Source organism: Panicum virgatum, chromosome 1N (genome assembly GCF_016808335.1).
Source record: "Panicum virgatum strain AP13 chromosome 1N, P.virgatum_v5, whole genome shotgun sequence".
NCBI classification, from domain to species: Eukaryota; Viridiplantae; Streptophyta; class Magnoliopsida; order Poales; family Poaceae; genus Panicum; species Panicum virgatum.
In genome coordinates, this window is record NC_053145.1 from 47,773,242 (window position 1) to 47,799,036 (window position 25,795).

A 25,795-nucleotide genomic window follows, 5' to 3' on the forward strand; every position below is an offset into this window, starting at 1 on the left:
ACTATGCACCTAGACATACATTATATCCAAGCATGTAGCAAATACTATGGATATAAAATAGCCAAAAACAATCTACATCTTGAAACGGAGGGAATAATAACTAATAAGCGCATTGTGATGAGGATAGATGCAGTTAATAGAGATACATCACCAACTCAAGCCGTGGTACCACCATTCTATAACTCAAGGCTGCAAGAAGTATGTTATCATTTTGAGCTTTTGTAGGCTGTAAAATGTTTTTGCCTTGTCATACACACTCTGTTGTTCTACGGCATGTCATTTAGGACATCGACACAATCTAGAAGGTGATACTTTGCTTAAAATATGACATTTCAAATAGATACAATTAAATATTTTGAAAGGTGAAAGTCCTTTTTATGGTGACTCCTTTATTTAAGGCAATGGAATTAATTCTCCCAAGCAGATCTTTATAACACTGTCAATTGTAATGGACATGCTAGCCATCTTAATATATATCAAGAGCTAACGATGATGGTCAGGCAAACGGGATGTACAAACGTATCTGCAGTTTATAATATACTAGCATATCGACCCGTGCTCTCGCGGGCTAACTAGAGATTTTAAAATAAATCATATAACTAATAACTATAATTATCTATCTCACGCACTCCCATCTATTAAATATTCTAACACATACTATAAAATATATATTTATCATAATATAGTTGCAATAGATTTTATGGCATCACACCTCCATGTGTGATATATACATTTAATTAAACTATTTATTTATGAATTAGTGTTTTTATCTCTTTCATCTTACATGAATACACACCTTGACACTTATCATGGGTAGTATTTTATATAAATAATAATATAATAACAATAGAAATAGTATTTTAGAATTTCATATTGATATACTTTTATATTTTTATTATAGTTATGCAATTTAGATTTATATTTAGGGGTTAATTAACTTTTAAAAATGACATAGTTGAATAATTTATATACAAATTTAAGGGTCATTTTGCATTATTGTTTTAATGGCATAGGTGGGTAATCTACATGAAGATTAGGGGGTTACTTTAGATTTTTCCTTTTATAATGGCAGAGGTGGGTAATTTAGATACATGTTTAGGGGTTACTTTAATTTACTTTTATAATGGTAGAAGTGGGTAATTTATTAGAAAATAAAATAGACCCAATGACTATTATAATTAGATTAGTCAGATGGATGACTAAATGTTTCTAATTTTTGTGAGAATTTCTATGACTTCTCTATTTTTTTAGAGTATTCACCTAGGATCCTAGGTGGCTTCACGTGGAGACTTCAAAGGAGCCTCTAATTAGTAATATATACTATTATTGTCTGCTTATTGTGACCAGTATATATGCACGGAGATGAGCCAACTAATGCCGCCAGCGATCAAACTTGCGTGCTGTTGCTGTCACCGTAGTCACATTGTACACCGCCAGAGATCAAGATAAGTTGGCCCACTAGGCCGGCGGCTACTTTTAGTTGAATAAATGGGAGCCATATCATATATTTACTACATAGATCTACTCATATGGAGTCCAACAAAATGAGATTTTTATTTTATAATTTTTGTATGATTTACTATGATGTTTAAAGATTCAGCTAAAATAAACATAAAAGAAAAATAGGAAACCATTGAGGGGGGTTTTAAAGAGCCGAGGGAGCAACTATATCCGGTTTTCTAGTTGAGGGAGAAAAACAGATTTTTGCGATAGTTGGAGGAGATAAAGAGAGTTTTTTCCTAAGATAAAATAAGAGAATAAAAGAGTTTGGATCAAATCTTAGGTGAGCCGTGTGGGCCCCCGATCCATCACCTATATCCGCCAAGCTTCAAATATTTTCTTGCATTTCCAAACTTAACTTGTTATCTTTAGCCCTTAAGTCTTGTATGCTTTTATTTCACAACAGTTATCTATACACGTGTGAAATGGGATTATAACTTGTAAGAAGTATGAGCATCTATTTAAAAGAAGTTTTTCGCAGTTCCATAAAATGGGTTCCACACTTCCCCTGCATCGGGTTTCTTAAAACCTGCTGCCTCTTCACGCGTTCCCCGCACTTTCCGTGCCGCGTGGCGTCTAGAGACCCATTGCATTTCCACTCCCACCTCTATGCCGTACTGCCTAGGCTTTATTCTTCCCCTTGTTTTTTTTTAAAAAAGACTGCAGCCCCTGTCTAAGGCTGACCACAGCGGAGGGAGCAAGAGCAAATTTACTCCCTCCTTATTTTACACACCCTCTCTGTCTACAGTGCCAAACAGTGCATCTACAGTGCCAAACAGTACATCTAAAATGTCAAATAGTGTATTTACTTCTTCATTTGCTCCTTCCACTGTGGACGGTGTAACATCTCCTCTCGCATCCATGACGAAGGGCGCCGCTGGCCAACCGAATCCTCGCCGGCCCTTCGCCCCTCCCTCAAGGACGAAGTTCCCGCAGTGACTGCCGCTGACATGTGGGCCCGGCCCACATGTCAGCGGCAGTCACTGCACGTGCACTGCACGGGATCTCAGTCCCTCCCTCAGTCCCTCCAGCACTCCCTCCCTGGCTCCCTGGCCCCCAACCAACCAGGCGGGCAGACGGCAGCCAGCACTGCGTGCCCCGCCGGCTCACTGTGGCCCGCCGCATCCTGCCTCGCCGGCTCCGCCTCTTCCCTCGCCGGCCATGGCCACCGCAGCTCGCGAGCGTCGTTGCCGCCCGCCCTGCGCGGCTGCTCCTTCCGTCTCGGCATCTCCCGTTGTTTTCCTCCGTCCGCGCCCCGCCGCAGTGTGGCAGCGTCAGTCCGTCCGCTGCATGGCGCGGCGGCCGGACTCCTCCTACTCGCCGCTGCGGCGCTGCCCCTCTCTCCCTATCAGACCCTTGCTCCCTGCCTAGGCATCTCCTCCGCGCTGCGGGCCGCAACCCCCATGTTCGGCACCCACTCCTCCGCCGCGACGCCGAGGCGCGAGCCGCAGGCGGATCGAGCCGCAGACTCCATCCACGGCCGTTCCCCTCCGGGTTCATCGGCACCTCCGCGCAGCTCCTCCTTCCCTCCCTCCTCCTCCGTCGGAACCCGAGCTGCGGCTCAGGGACGCCACAGCTGCTGGGGTCTGGTGGGGCCCGCCGAGCTGGCGCACAGAGCCAAAGCCGGTCTCGACATCTCCGTCAGGCTGCTCAAGCCCATCAAGGAGCAGTTCCCCATCCTATCCTACGCTAATGTCTACCAGGTTAACTTCCTGCTTGAGATTGCGTTTCAATCACACATCTCCCCACCCCCCTTGTTCCAGATCGAATGACATTTTCTTCTCTCATGGTGTTGCAGCTTGCAGGAGTTCATGGCCGTTGAGGTCACTGGCGGCCCTGAGGTCCTCTTCCACCCAGGGAGGCAGGTAAGACAGATTCATTCTTCTTGATAAAGTATAGCAATTCAGATCAAAAGATCATGGAAGGTCATAGGCACAGAGTGGAATCAATGAGTTCGTCTCCACCTTTGGGGAACAACGGAATTATTACTTAGCAAAAACAGTATGCAACAGAATAAACTATAGCCCCTGCTACGGTGTGCATTGATACAGTGATATAAACATGTCAACATCCAGATCTATCTAGCAAAGAAGTATAGAAATAATTTTTTTTCCTATTCTGAAAGCATTTACACCTCTTATGATCTGAGTGAATACGACAGAAGATGGTGAAATATTATTACTTGTATCCCTCTCTGCATTGAATCGCATCACGAAATATTATCTTTTACTATGTATTGAGGTACACTATGGGATGATTTCAATTGCCACTTTCATATTGGACCTTATTTAATCTTGACTTTTTTTTTACCATATTACTGGCTGGAAAGTTTGTCCTCCCTTATGGCAGGCTCAAACTTTTCGAGCATAGACTAAACAGTTTGTTGCCCTTTATCTAAAGGCATAAGCTGGTTAGTCATCCTCATCCCCACTGAATGAAGATGAGCTTACTTCCCTATGCATGCAGATTTAGTCAAAACCATGTACAGAGATTTAGAGGAATCTTGTTAGTTTTGGACCTTGAGGTATTTCAGCTGAGCACATCTAATCGCAGGTTTCAGAGGTTATGGGCGACAGGGAGGCGCACATGGGTGCGATGCAACACAAGTTTCATCTCTGTGCCATATAATGGCAACACAGGTCTGTTTCTGGACTTGGTAGGTTAATTCGATCTGAAATACTAATCAATTGGTTACACATACAATATCTAGCTGAGTTAGTCTAACCTTCTTAATTGTTAAAACATTCATGCTGGGAAGGCAGAGCATTGCAATGGTAGGTAAACATCTGTGTTACCCGGACACCCGTGTCTTAATTTTTTTGCCGAGTCGGATACCCCGCACCCGTGTCGGATTCCAAGTGTTATTTGCCGTGTCCCCGAAAATTCTAACGAATCGGACACCCGCACCCGTGTCCATGTAACACTGGTAAACATGAATCCAGCTATACTCCGTTCAGTGCAGACAGTACAGATTTGATGTAAATGGTTTTGTTTGATGTTTGTTTATATGACATAAAACTAAACTCCTTAAGATAGCAAGCAAACCGGAGGGAAGGACTACCCAGGTTTAGGATGTACACTTGGTTAGTTAGTGCTAAAGGTCGATAAACCAAACTCGCAAGTGTATAAGTCTTCAAGTGCTTATCGCTATCGACACAATAGGTAATTTTGAGTCTTTGAGTGCTTATCAGATTGAGGTGAAGACTGAAATTCATGTATAAGTCTAGCGGTTTGGAGTTAGAGAGATCGGAGTAGTGGTTCATTCAGAATTTATAGTGTGCTCCTAAAAGCAATTTGTTTTACCTTGCATTGACTTTTACTGAATTATTTTTACATAGGCAAGAAAAAGAGGAATTTGGTGTATAATGAAAATGTAGATTGGGATTAACTGACTTCTTGAAAGCAGAGTAATATGTCAATGTATTTTCTATGTTAAAGTTGTGGATCTCATGAAAGATGGTCCTGAGAGCGCTATGCTAGGGACCTTGTGTAGAGATAGAATCTAACACCACGATACTGAAAGATGGTCGCATAGTTCCATGATTTACCCACTTTGATTCTCCAGGAACTCAATGTCAAACTTTACGATGCTGATGCGAGTTTGGTTTTTGCTTTGCTTACATATCATATGGCCACACAAGCCTACACCAGGTAAACTTGTGCAACAGAAGGTTTTTTCTCGTAGCATGGTATGAACTCTGAGGTTGAAAATTACAAATAGCATGGAATAGTTTTGAAAAGGCAGGTTTCCTTCTAGCCATATAAGTGTATGACCTGGTGCTGCTTATACCAAAAATTGATCATGTAGGTTGGACTAAGCTATGATTTGCTTTCTAGGGCAGGAGAAGCCAATTCATGAATCGCTGCTTGCTATACTTCAAACATATATATCATTTCTGCACAGTCAGCTTGAAGTTCAGCTATTTCAGAACTGTAGATATTCAAGTGAGCTTAAATTACCTCTATATTTCTTTCAAGACTTTGCAAGGTACAATTTCTCATTAAACAAAGTCCGACAACGCACCTCCACTACCTGTAGCGAGTTCGATAGAATGTCCAGCCCCCAGCATGCATGCTAAGTTGCACATAGAACTTTTTTATGCATACCATACGTTGTTATTTTCTTTGCCCCTTAATAAATATAAGAGACATGGATGATAGATCCTGCTTCATAGATCGCAGTGAATAGTGCCTTTTGTTTTGTAGGTACATAACCGTCAAATTGTTGTTATCATGAAATGATTTTTCCTCTCTGTACAAGCTATGCCTAGAGGAAGGTCATTTTTTTCCATAATATGGAATCACAGCAGCTGTACAAAGAGCACGCGATTAGGGAGACAGCAGCTGTCCTTTTCCAAGAGCCTGATGTGGTTGATCCAAATAAAGAGAATAATCTATTTTGTTGTGCTGTTCTAAAGCTTCTTTCATGTAATTTCAATTCTCCAGATCCAACATTTGATTGTGACAAGAACTGAAACTCTGAGCTTTTGTTCCTAAAAATTCAGTATGCCATGATCTGAAATACTTAACTTCAGTTTATGCAATTGAGCAATTCTATGCAATGAAAATTTACAACTTCGAGACGAATACCAAGACCTAAAACTTGGAGCTTCCATTCTGCAACTATGTACAATTTCGTGATCTGAACTAAATTTTGGTAGTACCACAATGTGCCTGTAATTAAAATCAGTCCTCATTTCTACTTATCTAAAATGTAAAAGTCAGGGTGTGTCTATGAATGAATATTAGGTGCAGATGTACCTGTATGGTGAAAAAACATATGAGAATTAATATGTTTAGTGATTGTGATCCTATTCAATGTGAGACACGTAACTAACTGTTTCAGCATTCACAATTATTCATTTGGTTCATGATAGGGCGCGCAACGCGCGCGGATTGTTCTAGTATCGGAACGAGTTCCTTGGCCACGAAGGCTGGTAGGCAAACCGCACCCCCGTTTGAGCACGCGCCCATCCAGCGAGGCGCACCCCGTTGGAATCCTGGCTGGCCTCCGAGGCCAGGGATCGCGTCGGTTACGTTTCGCTGCCCCCCTTCCCCGTTGGAACCGTTCGGCCTTCACAGCCCCGCACCCCCGGCAAGAGTCCCCAACGCAGCAGGGGCGAACCGAATCGAATCCTCCGGAACTCGCCGCCGCTTCTCCTCGCATCGCAGCCCGGGTGCCCCGCTAGCGTCTCCGCCGCCGGGACCGACCGATCCGATCGAGCGAGGATGTCGTACGCCTACCTCTTCAAGTACATCATCATCGGCGACACAGGTCCGTCGCGCTCGCCGTTCCCGCTCCCGAACCCCCCGCTGCTCCTCCGATCCCCGCGCGGTCCGCGCCCGGGGGAGATTGGGTGGGATCCGCGCGGCCGGGGGATCTGCTGCTCGGGTGCCGCGCTGGCCGCCGGTGCCGGTGGATACGCGCGGCGGTGATTTGACGGGTCGGGTCGGTTGTTTGTGCTTTGCAGGCGTGGGGAAGTCGTGCCTGCTGCTGCAGTTCACGGACAAGCGCTTCCAGCCCGTGCACGACCTCACCATCGGCGTCGAGTTCGGCGCCCGCATGATCACCATCGACAACAAGCCCATCAAGCTCCAGATTTGGGACACGGTCCGTCCTGTGCTCCTCTGGCCTCTCGTCCCTCCCGTTTCGTTTTCTAACATCATTTGTGCCGTTTTGTGCCGTGCGAGCAGCTTCAAATTTCTAGCTGTAGGAATACCGACATAATTTAGAGGCAAGCTAGTTGAGTATTGACCATTGAAGGTTGTCATGTTCCTCTTGCAGCTTGCTGTAGACCTGATAATATTGCAATTTTAGAATCACATATATAGACTGCGGCAGTTCTGCAACATCCAGCCACTTTGTGCTAAATTGGTTTTATCCTTACCTAGTTTACAGCCTCTAGCCTATATCAGAACATTTGTATTGGACATCATTTATTTAAGAATGGAGGGATCGAGGGAGTGGAGATTGTACTTGTATAATTTTTTATTCTATGTTATTGCAATGCAATCTCTAGCATAGTACCTTTAGTAAAATGTTCTGATGGTCCGGTTGATATATTTTCAAGAACTGACTCTTGTGACTACAACATGTTTAAAGTCCCTCTGTATATTCCCACATAATTTGGATTTTCAGATCATGTTTATCTTTGTGACCAGTTGGTTTGCTGATTATGATGTATTGATGTCATCATGTTGGCTTTGCTTATTTGCATGACATGATTTTGTGGTGGCGACTGCAACACAGTTTATGCTTGGAAGTGCCTGTTTCTGGAGTTCAGTCTACCTTTCTTGTTGAGTTTGATTTCATGAAGCACGATAATCTCATTTGTTTATTTGTGAAATGACAGGCTGGCCAAGAATCATTCAGATCCATTACTAGATCGTATTACAGAGGGGCTGCTGGTGCCCTTTTGGTTTATGATATCACCAGGTACTTGTGGTTTTTGGGTTACTTATTTCTGCACATATGACCACCGGTGATGCTTACATTTGACTCACACGACTTTAGGAGGGAGACCTTCAATCACCTCGCAAGCTGGCTAGAAGATGCAAGACAGCATGCAAATGCCAACATGACAGTTATGCTGATTGGAAACAAATGTGATCTGTCTCATAGGCGTGCTGTCAGCTACGAAGAAGGTGAACAGTTTGCCAAGGAACATGGTCTGGTTTTTATGGAGGCGTCTGCGAAAACTGCACAGAATGTCGAGGAGGTAATCTTTTATGCCCTAGACAATTTAACTAGGATTGCCCAGTTCATGTTTTTGTCTGACCGTTTTAACATCTTTTTTTTCTGATGTAGGCATTCATTAAGACAGCTGGAACTATATACAAGAAAATCCAAGATGGCATATTTGATGTATCAAACGAGGTCAGTTCTTAGCTGCTTGCTTTCCTTTAGCGTTTCTTCAAGGTTGGGCTAACCATAGATTACTGAGATTTGCAAGTTTAAAGTGCTGTAATGATTGACTTTTAATGTGATATTGGTCTTAAATCTTGCTGCTATGAATTATTTTTGCTAGCTTGCCACTAGAAAATTGCAAATGCCACCAGAACTGTGATTTGATTTAAGTAGCTTTGCAAAATAATGAATGTGGCAATTTTGCAAATGCCCCTAAACCCTTTCATCTGTGACAGTACAAGTCTACAGAAATGTTGAAATCTTTGTACAAATATGCTGGAGACTGAAAATATTTGTGGGGTACCTGATGCATTTGTTTACTACGTAGTTCTTTTGTGTAGGATTTCCAGAATTCAGAAACATTTTATGATGCAAGAAACATCTTACAACTCATCAAATTAAAACCTATTCTATTATCAGTAGGAAGTGTTGCTGGGCAATTCTAGATTTCAAGAATCATCATAGCATTAGCTTATGATTCGAGATCTTAAAAGTTGTACTAATATGTGGTTTCATATAATATTGAGTTCCTACACGAAAAGAATACTAAGTTGTACTAATATTTTTTTTTGAAAGAATAAGTTGTACTAATAAATTGTACTAATATGTGTCAATATGTAATAATAGGCCTCCTTTAAGTTTCGTATTGATGATGTTCAAGAAAAAGAGGTTTTGTAGTGATGATAGTGTTGATGTGATCTCGATTTTAGAGTACTAACATTTATTAAATACATGAACCAAGAATTTGAATATTCTTTTCGTGTCTTTTGGGTAGGAGAAATTTCCTATCACTAATGTGAATGTCAGGATGCAGGCTGGCACACCTTAGTATTCTCTTTATTTTTATTGTTTGGACACTGCGATCTTGTATATTTTGCATTATATAATGCCTTGTCTAATTGCTGCAGTCCAATGGAATCAAAGTTGGCTACGCTGTCCCCAACTCGTCTGGAGGTGCTGCTGGCTCGTCCTCGCAGGCAGGTGGCTGCTGCAGCTGAGGTTGTGGCGACAGGTCATACCATTGCTCAAGATTCTCCCTGCAAATATCTTTGATGTAGCCTATAGCTGGCACCGGATGATTTGTACTTTCAGCAATCCGTAAACAAACCTTAAACCAGTGTTAGCTGTCGTTTACACTGTGCAATCTTTCTGTAAAGCCAAACATGCACGATGTCTACCATTTAGTGTCTGCTGTAACAAAATTGAAATCGGTTTATGGTATTCATTTGTTCAAAAATGTAAATATGCTTATCTGGCCTATCATGTTGTTTTATCTTGGCTGATCTCTGGTATGTAATCTGGTCGCGGTAATGCTAATGCCGTAAGCCTTAGGATACATCTGTCTAGACAATTTGGTAAATCGCACCCAGATTGCATCACTGGAATCCTACTATGATTACTTAAGAAAAAACAATTTACCCGCAGAACACTGCATGAGTGATTCCGCATTTCCTTCAGAACACCTGCAGCTAATAGAGGTAACCGTGGCCATTATTCAAAAGTCAACGATACCGATATTGGAAAGAATCGAAGCCGTCTAGCTTACTTTTACCTATTACTCCAGTGGCAGTGATCAGAAAAGGTTGCATGTTAGACTTCACATGAATTTAGTCATCACGCACAGGAATTCAGGGGAATAGCATATGGCACAGTAGTTACATGTAACATCTAACATCAACTCAATCCACAGCAAGAACAGACAGCACCAACGCCACTGCCTTAACAAAAGTGATACTCCGTACAAACAGATACGAAAGCAGATTACATTGCAAAGATGTCTGCAATGCAATTTCCAAATGGGCAGCAAGCTCAACGTCCCCGACCCCGACCGCGCCCACGACCACGGCCACGCCCACGTCCCAAAGGCTTCCCTGGTTTCACATGAATGTTGGATCAGACACTGTTGCTGGCAGTAATCAAGTCTAAAGGATTCAAGGGAAGAAAAATGATTGCTGACCTGAAGTTGGCTTCTTAGGTTTGACCCTTGGTGTTTCCTCAACCAGCAAAGTCTCCAGGTTTAAGCTGTCAGGAAGGATATAATAGCGGATGTTGTTTCCTCTCACACTGAGGTGATCAAGGGTAACAGGATTTTTCCCTTTCAGTGTGAGCTTCACAGTCTTCAGATGAGTATTCATGCTGATATCAACACCTACAAAGTGATCAGAAATTTAGAACACACCACCCAATGATCTTATTTCTAGCTCAGTCTCAGGAGAGGATGACAGAGAACATTAATGCAATGTTAAACAAATAATTACAATAACATGGCTGTAAGGCCAATAAAGACTGTTAGTGTTGTTTGCTGCCAAAATCCTACTGAAAGGTCTAATTTTCATGTGGATTTGGACACCATTTAAACACAAATAAATCCCACAATGGAATTTCCTAAACTGTTTCTAGAAAGTAATAATACATTCAACAACAGCCAGATAGCAAACTTCAAAGTTCTACCCAATTGAGGTTTTTCAGTAGGGACACACCAATTCTACCAAAGAAGAAAAGTCCAAAATTTTTCGAGTTCATTTGAGGGCTCAGGGCTGAATTCAGCGATACATTCTTAAATCACAAATGAATGACAACATGTTTACTTTCAGGTGCTAAATACTGGATAGTGTAGTAAGTTCAAAACATCACGAAAACAACTTACTACCTAAGTTTAGTTGCTCGTATATTGTGTCAGAATTGATCGGCATGATGCAATTAAAAGAAAGGCTGACAACTTGTGAAAACATTACATTATGACCATGAACAATTAATCCTAGCATTAGCGCAGGATATCAACACGGTCTCCTTTATGGCAAATAATAATATCTATAAAATATCCTTTTAAATAGAAAATTTTCCATGACAAATAGTCTGGCTGATTTTGGCTGGTGGAAAAGCCAGCTGATTTTGGCTGATTTCAGCTGATTCAATAGTATTCTATGAGAATATGCTGGAATAAGCCGAAAGCAAAGAAGCCTTACAATCTATATGATTTTTAGCTATTTGATGGTACAAGCTAAAATGTCTTTGACTTAGGACAAACCTAAATGGACTTATATTTAGAATCAGTGGTCCTACAGTGTAGATAGCATTGATTTCTTGAAAGATTCATTAAGACGAGGACAGTAAAAATTACTCTCTAAGATTCAAATAAGTGCACTACTACACACTCAATAAGCCAGCATAACATGAAAAATGAAAGTTGAAACCTAAATTTAAGCACACCTATTATTAGAAAGAAAAAAATGGTCTTTGAAGCCAAAAATAGATGCTTGGTTCACCAACTATTTTCGACCATCTCCCATAGAAGGACAGGTTTGTTTTAGGTTTAATTTTGCAGAGCCTTTCATTTTTCTTTCAACCTCATTTGGTTCTTCAGATCAAAACCACCTAAAAAGTTGTCCTATCTCTGCATAACTTATCTTTCAACCTCATTTGATTCTTAAGATCAAAACCACCTTAAAAGTTATCCTATCTCCGAATAACTTATGAAAACAGGAGCAGGCTTTCTCGGACTAGAAGAATAAGAGAAACATTATCCAATATAATGAGGCATTAGAAAACATGAGATCAACAAAAATTGATCAACACTTCCCATCAGACTTAGGTTGCATTTGACATTGTCTTCCATTTCGGCATTGGGCTTTTAAGACTGAAGTGACATCAGCAATTTACAATATCTTATGAACAGAAGAGCAACATTACTCAGTGAAATCAAGCTTTAGCAACATTGCAACCAACTGAAACTAATCAACACTTCCCACTAGACTTTCCAACCCTCAATATTGTTAAAAACTAGCAGCAATCAGCATGGACTACAGCAACATGACAAACCAGTGTGCGTTACACAAAATGCTAACAAGTTATTTCAAATAACAAAACCAGAACGGCTATGAACGGAAATCATCCGAATATAGAGATGACTAAAATCCACATTCTATTTGGACCAGGCAGCAACCGGAAAACAGTAAAAGATCAACCAGGCTCTGCTAGGCACATGGTCCTGATTTGCGTCATAAGCACAATACTGAGCCTATAATTTTCTAAAGCCCACACACCTAAAGATGCCCCCGTTAAAAAGAAAAAAAAACTAGTTCTCGCAGCAGTAAAATTGCAGGACGTCATACCGGTGATGGTTCCGTGGACGACGGTGCCATTCTTGAGCTCGATGGTCACCGTCTCGTTGTTCAGCTTCATCAGGAACCTACGAAAGCGCAATCCCCGCCCAAATCCGCACCGATTCGTGCGAGATTGCACCAAACAGATCAGCGAAGTGAAGCGAATCGAGGGAAAAGAGAACCAACAGAGGATGCTGGCTTACCTGACAAGCTTCATCTTGGAGGCGCTTGGTGGGGGACGACGGGGCGGAGGTAAAAGCTAGGGTTTTTGCGGGGGGAGCTGCTGCCTCGAGCTGATTCGGAGCGGGGGAGGAGACATAAAACCCCTTCCCGATCTGCGGTGAGGGTGCGAGATGGGCTTCAATGGGCCGTGTTTGTTCCTATGATGGGCTTTCATGGGCTTCAACAACCTATTTCGGGCCGGCTACGAATTGGACCCTCAATAACTTCTGGCCGTTCTGGGTGGCCTGGGACAGACGACAGACTACTGAACAAGAGTCTAATCTGAAGTTACCTGCTTCTGTTTGTGAAACTCTCCTTGTCTCTGTAACATACAATCTTTCACATGTTCTTAAACTCATGGAACATAATAGTTCCTTAATTGTTATCGTCATTCATCCATATCCACTTAGGAGCTGATCCATTCAGATGGCATCAGGACCGAAGTGTTTCAGTTTACAGTACATGAATTGTGGTTCGAGTGAAGCTTCCACGAAGTCATAGAAAATGCCAAAATCAGAGCCCAACTGCATTCCCTTAGCTTCAGATTTTGGGCTGAGAAACGTAACTGGAAAAAAGCTACTTTTCAATCACTTTCATAGCAGATAATCATTTTGGTTCACACTGCCCGGCATTTTTGCATCCCCGACTTTCTGTTGGAAGATCACGTGGCGATGAGGTCGTCACCATAGAACACGGAGGGAAGCAAGTTATGAATGTGCTGGAATAACTACAGTTTCACCGCCATGTGTCCTGTCCATAATAACTCGATGACATGAGATGATCTCCAGGTAGCAGCAAGAAGCACAAGCACCCACCATTATCCCAGGAAGATCTCCTCCCATTAGTGCCAGCAAGGCAAGTAAGCAACCCCCCAGCATCTCAAACCTGCAAAGCTGCCATTGTTGCATATGTCAGGCCGGCCCGAGATGACAAAGGTCATGTTTAGTTCTTTACATGTAAACGCAAAAAAGCCGTAAACGCATTAAAGTGAAAAGAAATCTTGTTAATTTGAAATACTAAATAAAGTCTATTTACAAATTTTTTTGCATGGTTGGGCTGTAAATCGCGAGACGAATCTAATGAGCCTACTTAATCCATGATTTGCAACAGTGATGCTACAGTAACCATCCGCTAATTATTAATTAAACATGGATTAATTAGCATCATTAGATTCGTCTCGCGATTTGCAACCCATCTATGCAAAAAGTTTTGCAAATAGACTTCATTTAGTACTTCAAATGCCTTGTTTACATCTTTACACATTTTTGCAAAATGAACTAAACACACCCAAACTGTAAAAGAGGGTGAAGTTGATGGAGTGCTTTATGATGCATGGTTGGTCTTGATACGATCCTACTATTCATTGTTCAAGATTTTTTGTGGTTCTTGTATTCACTATTCAGACGACAGCATGCTGCACCTGAAAATACATAAAGTTCCATGATGCATCTTGATTGCCTCCTGATAGCAAAAAAACGTCCATAACGCAACTCTCACTACAAATCAAGGGTTTCAGACAGTTAATGTGTAAGCATTCTACTATTTGATTATTTCCATGAACATGGCAAAGTTAGGTCTGCATATTTTCTTGCTGAAAATTAAAGTGATAATTGGGTGAGTTTTTTTTTCCACCAAGGAGAGCAAAACGAGCTTACATACTGGACCTGAACAAAAGATGGTAGCAGCGCAAGAAGATGATGTGCGATAACAGCCTCACTAGCTGATTAGAAAGTGTGACTGGGCAGTATCCACATGACACTTTACCTAATTGGTAGTTCTCATCCTAAGGACGGAATTAGCCTCAAAACAGTGGAAACTCAGTTGTGCCTTGTCATATGAAAATGGAAAATAGAGCCAATCATCTTAGATGGTTAGTGTGGAAATCCACTCCATGTTTGACGCTAACCATCTAAGATGTGTCTTGTTAATACGTCCATTTCTTTCAATGGTAGAGATGTGCACAAGAAACAAAAGAACTCCAAAGAGAGTCTAATGTCTAAATATGTGATCATTGAAGAATACAACTGATCCGGATCATACACCCATACAATACAACTGATCCGGATCATACACCAATGGATTGATACAGTACAATCGATATAGATCACTCACCGATGGATCACTCGATTGTCGAATCCTTAATTAATGATTGTTCCTAAAAAAATTCTCATAACTGTAATTATGTTTGACATGCTAATTAAAGTGACATAACATCAGGAAAGGCAACTTTAATACGCTCTATACGATAAAATACTATAAAAAATAAAAAAGAAGGAGGTCTAGGAGAGAAGACAATTGTAAAGGCACTCGTTCCAAGTTAGCTATAGTTATCTCATATCATTTTGTGGCATAGAGGACAAAACTAGAGAGGAGATATCATGACGGGCTGCGGCGCCACATGACCTCTATGTCTTGGTTTTTTCCTACTATGGAGTCGGATTTTGTATATCTAATTGTTTTAAGTCTATCTATTTGTTCATTGATATGAATTATCTTGCAGATATGGTAGATACGACGACATGTGTAACATGAGCATGCTAGATCTTACCTATAAAATTGATACATATTAAATCTTTACCTATGTAACGGACCAAAGGATTGTTTCCTTGGTCCGTTTTGGTCTTGGGCTGCATCTTCTTTTTTTTTGGTGGGCCGAACTCGGTGGCGGCCTCTCCTCACCTAATCGGAACCCGAACAAATCAATCTGAATCCCAACTGGAATCCCGGCAATCAATACAGGTCATTACACAGAGTGAAAAGGCATATATTATATTATTACCCGTAGCAACACACGGGCACTATGCTAATATATTCTAATAAAACCTAAGAAATTCATGTACATAGATAGCAATGTTTTTTTTAAAGATATAATTAAAATTTTATTTTGCTATTTGTTGGAGCGCCACACAAGATATGATTTGTGAGGACGGTGGTGAAGCCAAACAATGATCTCGAGTGCATCGGGACATTTGGCTTCTTTTTTCCTTTGTAGCTAGCTGAAGCATTTTCATAGCTATCAAGTTATATGAATTTTCACCTGTGGTGTGAAAGAACTCAAAATTGTTTGTAATGTGCCAGAAAACATAGAACATATATAGAAGGCAACACAATTTTATGAAAATTATCTGATTTGTTTTGCCCTCACGTCACACCCGCACTCCTTCCCCAATTCATTTTTGGCTGGCACGTGAGGTGCATGCCCCTCCTTGTCGCTTCCATCCCCGCAGTCCAGAGTCCACAAAGCCGACGGCGCAATTCCTCCCTCCCTGCGGGCTGCGCCGGAACGCGATTCCAAGTCGGGCGCGGCGGCGCTCCCTTCTCCTCCATAAGTAGGGGAGGAGAGCACCCCCAGTCGGCATTCGCTGCTCTTCTACACCTCCGCCTCCGCTTGTCTGCCTCCGGCGATCTGTCTGTCCGTGCCAAGTCGCGGAGGGAGCAGGCCGCCGCGGGACAGCGACCGTTTCCGAACGGAGGCGGCGGCCGGGGCCTGCGCGCGGGCGACGGCGAGATGGCCCAAGAGCTGGCCGTCCGCGGCGAGGAGTACTCCGCGCCCGCGAGGAAGGGCGTCCTGGTGGTGAGACGCGGCGCGTTCGCCGTCAGAAGGAAGGTCTTTGCGGTTGGCAAGATGTCCGTCCCGGCGCGGCGGTTGCTCCGGAAACGGCTGGAATCCGAGCTCGACGCCGTCCGCGACGCCCTCAGGAAGGCGGAGGTCGTGTCCTATGGCGCCGGCGCAACCGGCGCAGCTGCACCCGCCGGCAAGGATGGCCCGCTCATGACCGCCAAGGCTCCGGTGGGGGAGGATGGCGGCAGGGCGGCGAAGAGGAGAAAGGTGGCTTCTTCTGCGGAGCAGGGCGCGGGGAGGCCGAAGCGGATGAGGCATGATGATAGTAGGGAGCGGCTGGCCGGCCGCCTGGCCTTGCTGGCGGCGGCGCTGCCAGATCACGTCGTCGCGTTCCTGCTGAACCAGCGCGTTGGGGACGCCGATTCCCGTGGCGACGGCGGCGGGATCAAGAAGGACGCGCAGTCCATGAAAGGCGGTGCCCTGTTCCAGCTGAAGATGTTGCTGAACAAGTTCGCGCCGGAGAGCACGCCGGAGAATCGCGGAGCACCGATGGTCGCCTCCGGCGGCAGCTGCCTGTCGCGGCATCAAGGAGTCGGTGGCAAGACGGCCACGGTGCAGGAGGAGGAGGAGGTGGTGGTGGGCGTGGACATCTGTGGCGGCGTCTCTCGCATTGCGATCCGGGACATCGCTGAGGAGTACGGCGAGCTCGTGGAAGACATCGGAGTTAAGCTCCTGTCGCCGCTCCAGCGCAAGTACGTCGATCTCGCCGAGCAGGGAGAGTACGTTGACATCTGCGGCGACGCCTCGCCTGTCGTGTTCCCCACCAAGGCCGGCGATAGCAGCAGCAGCCCAAGCTTAAGCAGCAGTGACTCCGATGCATCATCGAGTGATTCCGACTCGAGCAGCAGCTCGGACAGCGACTACAAGAGTGATCCTGACAAGACCGTCGTCAACAGCCGATCTCCGCCGCCGGCAATTGTCCCCAAGGAGAAACACACCTGTGCACAGCCCCCGGTGCCTGCGCCGGAGGCGGTGCACGCTGCAGAGCCAGGTGATGTCCAGGACCAGTGCGCGCCACCCGTGCCTACGGTGCTCCAGATCACCAGGAGCCCACCGGCACCCGCGGTTCTTCTTCCCAAGGTGAATGACACCTACGCGCAGCCACCGGAGCCGGCGCCAGAGACGGCGCAGATCGCCCGGCAAGGGGAGCTCCAGGACCAGTGCGCGCCGCCCGCGCCGACGGGACACCCGGTCACCAGCAGCACACCACGGCCGGCGGCGGCCGTTCCCAATGAGAACGACACCTATAAGAAGCCACCGGAGCCGGCACCTGAGGCTGTCTGGATCGCAGAGCTGGAGGAGCTCCAGGACCAGCGCGTGACGCCCGCGGCGACGGGGCACCCGATCACCGGTGACGCACCTCCGTCGGCGGTTCTTCCCGAGGAGAATGGCACCTCTTCTCAGCCACCTGAGTTGGCGCCGGTGGCCGCGCGGATTGCAGAGCCAGAGGAGATCCATGGCGCGGGCGCCGCGCCCGCGCCGACCAACGACCTCAGTGACCTGGTCACCATGGCGAAGGAGAAGGCAGAGCGGCGGCGGCAGTTGGCGAAGGAGCACGCCAAGGCGAAGGCCCGCCAGATGCTTCTCGAGGTGGAGAAGGCGGCGCTACCGGACCAGCGCGTCCACCCGCGGGACATGGAGCTGCTGGGCATCGCCGCGTTCGAGTACGTGGCGAGCACCGTGCAGGGTCAGGGTGCGCGCACGGCGCCGCCCCGGGTGAACGACGGCGGCGACCTCCGTGTCTCACCCGGTGGCCCCAGCGTTCTGCAGCAGTTGGGGGTCTTCCTGAAGGCCGACGATGGCAGCGAGGACGAGGAGCAGCAGCAGCAGCAGTTCGCTTCTCATGGCGACGACATGGAGGTAGAGGATGGGGAGATTCGCTAGGAACGTAGGCACCATGCATGCATCGATGCAGCACTGTATCGTTGGCTTTGTATACCTCTGATTCCCTAACCTTGGAATCATCAACCCTTAGTATAGCATGCATTCTCAAGGGCTAGGAGTTTTTGCAGAATTTTGGTTAACAGGCAGGATAACATGTTTTTCAATTTACTTGTTATGACTTATGAGTTATTTGTTTTTACAAAATCTCCCATTTGGGATTGAATCATCTTGAAAATTGGGTTTCTTTTGGAAGAAAAGGTTGATTCCATTTTGAAATAGAATCCACACTCCTCGGGCGTACTAATTAGTGAGAATGTGTGAATGTGTAATCATGTTTAACTGACAGGAACAAATTCAGACAGCTAATACAGTATACAGTGAGTTGCCTTTTCTATGGAAATACAATGACTGGAGCACTGAAGTGAGACCAGGTAATAATGGAGTCTCATGTGCTTCCACTTGGACAAGGATACAGTATCTTGGTGTAATCATATATAACGTTAATTTGCCCTGCTGTTGGGTGACGGTTTCTTATGTTTTGTTGCATATTGTCACCAGGTTCGTTCCGCAGTGTAAGATTTGAATACCAACGTCATTCGTTGTATTCGCTTGACTTGTCAGTCAACCACTCTCATACAAAATTAGCACCAGCCACCAGCTACCAGCCAGTCAGCAGTACTGTTCTCTCATAGCAAATCAGCACCAGCCATCAGCCACAGCCAAGCGAACACAGCGATTGATGCTATTATTTCTTCTTCCTTTTTTAACCACCCTCTCCGGTCAAAAATACTTCACATTTTGGACAACTATACAGTCTGCAGCAGGCTCACTAGACCATTCATGCATTCTTTACATAACAAGTCGCAAATGCTTGGTTTCTAGTCCTAACAAACGAATTGAAAATAATCAATTGTCAACATATTCTTTTCTAATGAACACATGGATTTGACTTATCTCTATTTCTATGTCAGATGCTTGTTGAGATGCGTATAGTTCTACAAGGATTTGGAGACAAAGTTCGTTCCCGCATTTGTACCCACAGCTAGACCTCTGAATTCAGCTTCTTTTGTTCAGGACATCTGTGAGCAACCAATACTGTTGTCTTCATTACTATCTTGGGAATTCATTACCAGCCTACAAGGGAAACAGAACTTTGTAATAATTGGTGGAGTTCTAAGACACTGCTTCTTCCACACCTGATCACATCAAGTCCATAGTGAAAACTTCCCACTCCACTTATGCTCTCTAAATTTTACTACTAAATCTCCAGATGTGAATTGTTCATCTGAAATATGTGTGCTAATTTTCCTTTTATTTACGTTCAGCCCTTGAGCTGAGAAAGATGTAAGAATTTGGATATGTGTGGTCGCATAGGCTGGAAATGGTTTTTCCCTTTCTAAAAAAAGATATGAATTGTTCGGGCATTGTTCCCTTCTGACACCAAAACCTACCTTGCCAAACCGAGTACTCCAATAAAAGCAAACCCAACAATGGATCAGTGGAAATTGGATACGAAAACTGTGCGATAGTGGGAGCTCAATTAATATTTGAAAACACAATCAAAAGTAGATAGTGAAAACATGTGACACACAAATGTATAAGAAAACATGTGATACATAAATGTATAAGTAATGTGACTAATAAATGACAATGCAAAGAGTACAAGGTATGTATCGAGAGGAGCCGCAATCAATTCCCACATGTAATGTTGTAGATGCAGCAATCTTTTCTAACTTATTATTCAGACTAAACTATTCTAGCTTCTAGATACACAAACACGCAACTACACACTCATTATCAAATACTAGTAAGGTGGCCCGCGCAGCACACACGGTGAAAATCATATCCATTTTCACCGTCGGTCCTATAAACAGGCTAGTGGTAAAACCCTATATATGCCCCACTGTGCCCAACTACTATGGGGCCGACGGTGAAAACGTGAAAACCATTTTCACCGTCGGCCCGTGGCTAGGGCCGGCAGTGAAAATTATCCACCTTATAATCCCTCTCCCTCCACCTCCTACCTGAGTTCTCCATTTGTTCCCACCATTTTTGCAGCCATTTCTCACCATGTTGTTCAAAATTTCAGCCCTCTTTTCAAGTATTGGTATCAACTACTTGGTTTGAGGTTAGTAACTAGCGACCCATTCAATTCTTTGCTTGTTTCATTGACTAGATTTCGAATTTCTAGTTTGAATTTGATGAAGGGGCTTTGTTCATGGTAGAAGCAAAATCCATGTCAAAATGCAGTAGGAGGCTAGTGAAAATTTGAAGCATGGACATCACCCCACTTGTTTTATGATTGGTAGCTAGCAATCCATTCAATTCTTTGCTTGTTTCAATGGCTAGATTTTGAATTTGATTGATAGGCTTTGTCCATGGTACTAGAAGTAAAATTTATATAATGCATAAGGAGGCTAATAAATTATGATGAATGGACATTATCTTGTTTTAAGGTGGTCACCTAGATGCACATGCAATTCATATCTTGTTTCATTGTATTGATTTTGATATGAACTTTACATTAATGTATCATTTACAGATGGATCGAGGATGGATGTATTGTTCGAAGCCTCCTGATCCTAAGTTTGTGAATGGTGTTGATTCTTTTGTGAAGACTGCCCAGACATATTGCATCAATAACTTACAAGTTCATGATCATGTCTCCTGCCCATGTGTTGATTGCCGCAATCAGAAACAAATTCACAACATCGAGCAAATCCATTGTCATCTGTTGGTTAGGGGTTTTATGGCAAACTATAAGATTTGGAAAGCACAGAGAAGATGGGGAGAACATACATCATGAAGCTTCACGGCATGATACCGTCCAGGAAATCGTGCATGAGAATATCACTGAAAGAGTCCATGAAAGAGTCGAGGAAACCGTCAATGAACTCGGCAATGATACGCTGGCTGATGATGAAGTAAGTGACGATCTAGATCAGATGATACGTGATGGGGAGCCAGAATTTTTGGATCCAAGAAATCTGAAGAGGTTGGAGCAGATGAGAAAAGGACGCAAAGACACCGCTCTATCAAGGTTCTAGTGTGACTAAATTAGAAGCTGACATGTTGCTGCTAAAGCTGAAATAAAGTAATGGTATGACGGACAAGGATTTCGACGATTTGCTAAGTGTTCTGCAAAAGCTTCTCCCAAACACACGAACACACTAGATCGTGCGGCGCGAGAAAGAGCTCGATGCAGCTCTCTCTGCGTGGAGCGGTCGCCAAAAAGTATGTTGACGCAAATCTTGGTCAACACACGAACGCACTAGATCGTGCGGCGCGAGAAAGAGCTCGATGCAACTCTCTCTGCGTGGAGCGGTCAGACCGGTCTAAGGGACCGGTCAGACCGGTCGCTGGTGAGAATCGGCAACGGCCGACGAACACGAACCCGGGAGGGACTCGTCAGGGTAAGCGCACGTAGGGTTGTTCTAGGATCGGCAGGCCACCTAGAACGCCTTCAAATGTCGCGGAGACGAGGGAAGAACAGCAGATGGGGTTGGAAAAGCTAGGGTTTGGAGAAGAAGATAAAAAGTAGAGTTTGTATTGATTTTGTTCGATTGGATTCTCTAATCGGTCGTGACCCTTTATATTTATAGGGTGGGGTGGATTTATCCCGCAAGAAATCCTGTTTACAGATCTAAATCTATAAAAATCTCTAGTTGTACTCGGACTCTACCTGGACCGGTCAGACCGGTCATCCCCTGCGGGACAGGCCACAGTGTCTTGACCGGTCAGACCGCTCGGTCATACCGGTCAGACCGGTTGGTGCCAATTTTGGTTGTCAACATATGCCCCCCTGTTTTTTTGGTAAAGCTTGCTTACCAAAAAATATTCTTGTAAGCCAAAATTGTCTAAGGGCAATGATTAACACTACATCGGACATGTTTTGCTCAAGTCAATGTTGAAACAACTTGTTTGGGCCGCCACACCTTCTTCATTGTCGCTGACGTCTTTGGCACGGTCTCCACTTGTTGTCCCATTGCCTCCTTCTTACGCATACGTTGCAGCCTTCGCTTCTGAGTATGAGACAAACCTGAGGGACACCACCTCGGCTGTAAATACTTTGAATCTTGCTCTTTGCTCTTCCCATTCTCTTTGCTGCAATCAACATCTTGCTTGACCGGATTATTGCTAGCAACAATCGGTCTTTGTAATAATGCATGATTTGGATACATAGGAGGATATTGAATATAATATAATTGCATATGCATCCTACTATAATCCATAGGTGTATAAAAGTAAGGATACCGACAATACCATGGAGCAATCGGTCCACTAGATGAAGTATAATTACTTTGACTCGATTGCTCTTGATGTCTTGACGATGATCCCGTATCCTTGACTTTGCTTGGTGGCCTCTTCTGTCTCTGAGCACTCCCTTCCTTCTCATATTTGGCCAAGAGTTCTTTAAAACTCGGCCTTGTCTTAATTTTGGAGGAGTTCCCAGATTTACTGGGCACACCGGTCAGACCGGTCCCATGACCGGTCAGACCGGTCGAACCGGTTAGACCGCCGCTGTGGCCGGTCAGACCGGTCGACTTGTTGTCGGTCTTCTTCTTGTCTTGCCCCCTGAGTGTTTTTGCACCTTGAGGGATCTCCTGTATCAGCTTCTTTTCAGGTCTTTCATCACCAATAACTACATTCTTCCCCTTGGTTGATTCGGCTTGACTCGGCTGAACTAGCACTTCAGGATTTTTCAATTCCAACACATGCACTGGGAAAGGATTCTGATCAACCTGCATATTAGGAGTAACCAATCGTCCTTCATTAATGGCCGATTGAATTTGTCTACGTAACACATTGCAATCATTAGTAGCATGTGAAAAAGTATTATGAAACTTGCAATATGCTCGCCGCTTCAACTCTTCAGGCGGCGGTAGAGTATGTGACATCTTAACTTATCCAATCATATATAACTCATCAAATATTCTCTCGCACTTGGATACATCAAAAGTAAATCGTTCATCTTGCCGATTTTTCTGAATCGGCTTAAGAGCAGAACAAGTAAATGGTTTATTTTGAGATGGCCAAGCAAACTCAGCAGCATACACATCATTAGACTCATCGTCCGAACAATTTGAATTGCATTCTAAAGTATGCACACTAGAACGATGATGTCTATGAGACTCTTGAGGCTCTTTGCTTCGGCTTTCTATAGCCAAAGCTCTTTGATGCACTTGAGTAACGGTAAAGAAATCATAGCCCTCTAATCTTTCTTTGATGTGAGAGCGCAAGCCATTAAAAGCCAAATCAGCTAAATCCTTTTCTGCAATATTCACACTAAAGCATCGGTTTTTTGTATCGCGGAATCGTCTTATATAATCATTGACAGATTCATCACGCGATTGTCTAACCGATGTTAAGTGAGACAATTTAAGCTCATAATGCCCACAGAAAAAGTGCTCATGGAACTTCTGCTCTAATTGTTCCCATGAGCCAATAGAATTAGGTGCCAAAGATGAAAACCATGAGAAAGCGGTTCCAGTTAGAGATAAAGAAAATAAACGCACTTTCAACTTGTTTATTGAACCAGCTTCTCCTAATTGGGCAAGATACTGACTAATATGCTCAAATGTACTCCTAGTATCTTCCCCACTGAATTTAACAAACTCAGGCAACCTAAAACCAGCAGGGTATGCAACCGAATCAAACGAAGTAGGATACGACTTTTGGTATGTGCGGGTTTTGCTTCTAACATCCACTCCAAAACTTTCTCTAAGCAGATTAGCCAAATCATTCTTATAATCAGTAAGCATTTTATCAAAATTACTTGAAGAATTTGGCTGTGTGGATGTAGATACCTCTCGCTGGTTTGAAACAAACTGACTGGATGGACCGGTCGGACCGGTTGGGGGGAACCGGTCTGACCGGACTGATATACCGGTCTCTGCCGGTTTTGCCAACGCTGCACATATCGGTCGAACATCTCGTCGGAGATAGGACCGGGGTGTGGCACTGAATTCCTGGAGATTTCTGGTGGTGTGTACTGAACAATCTCGTTCGTTCGGCTAATGTTGGCCGAACCAGGAATACTCATAATAGGATCAGTGTATGTGGGTGTAACAGTTTGACCACTGAAATAATTTATCGGCATCCCATATTGAGGTTGACTCGTAGGAGATGCTGCCGATGGTTGAGGAACATAAAATTCAGAAGTAGAAACAGATGGAGGCTCATCGACTGATTCTGGTTTCTTACCAGCCGATTCCCTTTCCTTAGAGCTAAGCCAATTAACCCAATAAACATCACGCTCAGCTAACAATTTCTGAATTTGTTCCATAGTAACACCAGAAGGTGGAGCAGTTGCAGCTGGTGTTACCTCAGTAGATGCATCCGAGGAGGTAGAAGTGAAGTCGATCTCTTTGATCTTGGTGACTTTGCCACATCGACCGACCTTGATGCTCGTAAGCGCCGCTTGTAGATCTTCTTCATCACGCTTCTTCTTGCGCTCCTCCAGCAGCAAACGAACGTCCTCCGGAAGATGCTCATATGAAGGGATGATGTTCTCCTTGTCGATTTCTGTGTTGGAGCTCATCTTCTTTGGAGTAGATTAGATCGGTTCTATTAACCAAGATCTTTCTTCCCCAACGGAGTCGCCAAAAAGTATGTTGACGCAAATCTCGGTCAACACACGAACGCACTAGATCGTGCGGCGTGAGAAAGAGCTCGATGCAGCTCTCTCTGCGTGGAGCGGTCGCCAAAAAGTATGTTGACGCAAATCTCGGTCAACACACGAACGCACTAGATCGTGCGGCGCGAGAAAGAGCTCGATGCAGCTCTCTCTGCGTGGAGCGGTCAGACCGGTCTAAGGGACTGGTCAGACCGGTCGCCGGTGAGAATCGGCAACGGCCGACGAACGCAAACCCGGGAGGGACCCCGTTAGGGTAGGCACACGTAGGGTTGTTCTAGGATCGGCAGGCCACCTAGAACGCCTTCAAACGTCACGGAGACGAGGGAAGAACAACAGATGGGGTTGAAAAAGCTAGGGTTTGGAGAAGAAAATAAAAAGTAGAGTTTGTATTGATTTTGTTTGATTGGATTCTCTAATCGGCCGTGACCCTTTATATTTATAGCGTGGGGTGGACTTATCCCGCAAGAAATTCTATTTACAGATCTAAATCTATAAAAATCTCTAGTTGTACTCGGACTCTACCTGGACCGGTCAGACCGGTCGGCCCCTGCCGGACAGGCCACAGTGTCTTGACCGGTCAGACCGCTCGGTCATACCGGTCAGACCAGATGGTGCCAATTTTGGCTGTCAACACCATGTGAATTGTATAAAACTATTGAAATGCGATATAATTTTGGTAATGATGCTTGAATAGGCAGCGGAAAATAATTATCACCACCGGTTCATAATAGAGACTGTCGGTGGTAACCGTATTTTCATCGTCGGTTCGTAACACGTGCCAACAGTGATAACCTATTTGCACTATCGGCCCTGTTACGGACCGGTGGTCGCCGGTTCATATTTTCGCCGCCAATATTTCACCGCAGGCACCTAAACTGGCAGTGAAAATAGATTTAGGGCCGGCGGTGAAAATAATTATG

General features: G+C 44.3%; 2 protein-coding genes and 1 long non-coding RNA gene across 4 annotated transcripts; 2 read left to right on the top strand and 1 right to left on the bottom strand.

The window, feature by feature from the left end:
* Positions 1-2,485: 2,485 nt before the first annotated feature.
* On the top strand, positions 2,486-6,044 carry LOC120656248. 2 transcript variants are annotated; one of them, XR_005667851.1, is made up of 4 exons: positions 2,486-3,203; positions 3,299-3,365; positions 4,054-5,151; positions 5,338-6,044. It is a non-coding gene; the product is annotated as an uncharacterized LOC120656248 (long non-coding RNA). The 2 variants fall into 2 exon arrangements; XR_005667850.1 differs by having other exon boundaries at positions 2,499-3,203; positions 4,054-4,139; positions 5,066-6,044.
* A 414-nt stretch (positions 6,045-6,458) lies between these two features.
* On the top strand, positions 6,459-9,670 carry LOC120656245 (ras-related protein Rab-2-B-like). The gene is made up of 6 exons (XM_039934282.1): positions 6,459-6,775; positions 6,972-7,111; positions 7,854-7,936; positions 8,015-8,219; positions 8,309-8,377; positions 9,316-9,670. Exons 1-6 carry the CDS (start codon positions 6,730-6,732, stop codon positions 9,403-9,405), a joined length of 633 nt encoding a protein of 210 aa, XP_039790216.1. The 5' UTR covers positions 6,459-6,729; the 3' UTR covers positions 9,406-9,670.
* A 254-nt stretch (positions 9,671-9,924) lies between these two features.
* LOC120656246 (small nuclear ribonucleoprotein SmD1a) lies at positions 9,925-12,873 on the bottom strand. Its single transcript, XM_039934283.1, has 4 exons — positions 12,714-12,873; positions 12,520-12,596; positions 10,365-10,556; positions 9,925-10,278 (listed from the first exon to the last, which is right to left on the bottom strand). The coding sequence occupies exons 1-4, from the start codon at positions 12,725-12,727 to the stop codon at positions 10,217-10,219; spliced, it is 345 nt and encodes a 114-aa protein (XP_039790217.1). The 5' UTR covers positions 12,728-12,873; the 3' UTR covers positions 9,925-10,216.
* Between the last annotated feature and the right edge of the window lie 12,922 nt (positions 12,874-25,795).

Coding starts and splice junctions, on each gene's coding strand:
- LOC120656245 (XM_039934282.1), top strand. CDS start 6,730: ATGTCGTACGCCTACCTCTTCAAGTACATCATCATCGGCGACACAG. Junction 8,220..8,308: donor CTGCACAGAATGTCGAGGAG/GTAATCTTTTAT, acceptor TTTCTGATGTAG/GCATTCATTAAGACAGCTGG. Junction 8,378..9,315: donor TATTTGATGTATCAAACGAG/GTCAGTTCTTAG, acceptor TAATTGCTGCAG/TCCAATGGAATCAAAGTTGG.
- LOC120656246 (XM_039934283.1), bottom strand. Junction 10,557..12,519: donor CGTCCACGGAACCATCACCG/GTATGACGTCCT, acceptor ATCACTTTGTAG/GTGTTGATATCAGCATGAAT. Junction 10,279..10,364: donor ACCTAAGAAGCCAACTTCAG/GTCAGCAATCAT, acceptor ATGTGAAACCAG/GGAAGCCTTTGGGACGTGGG.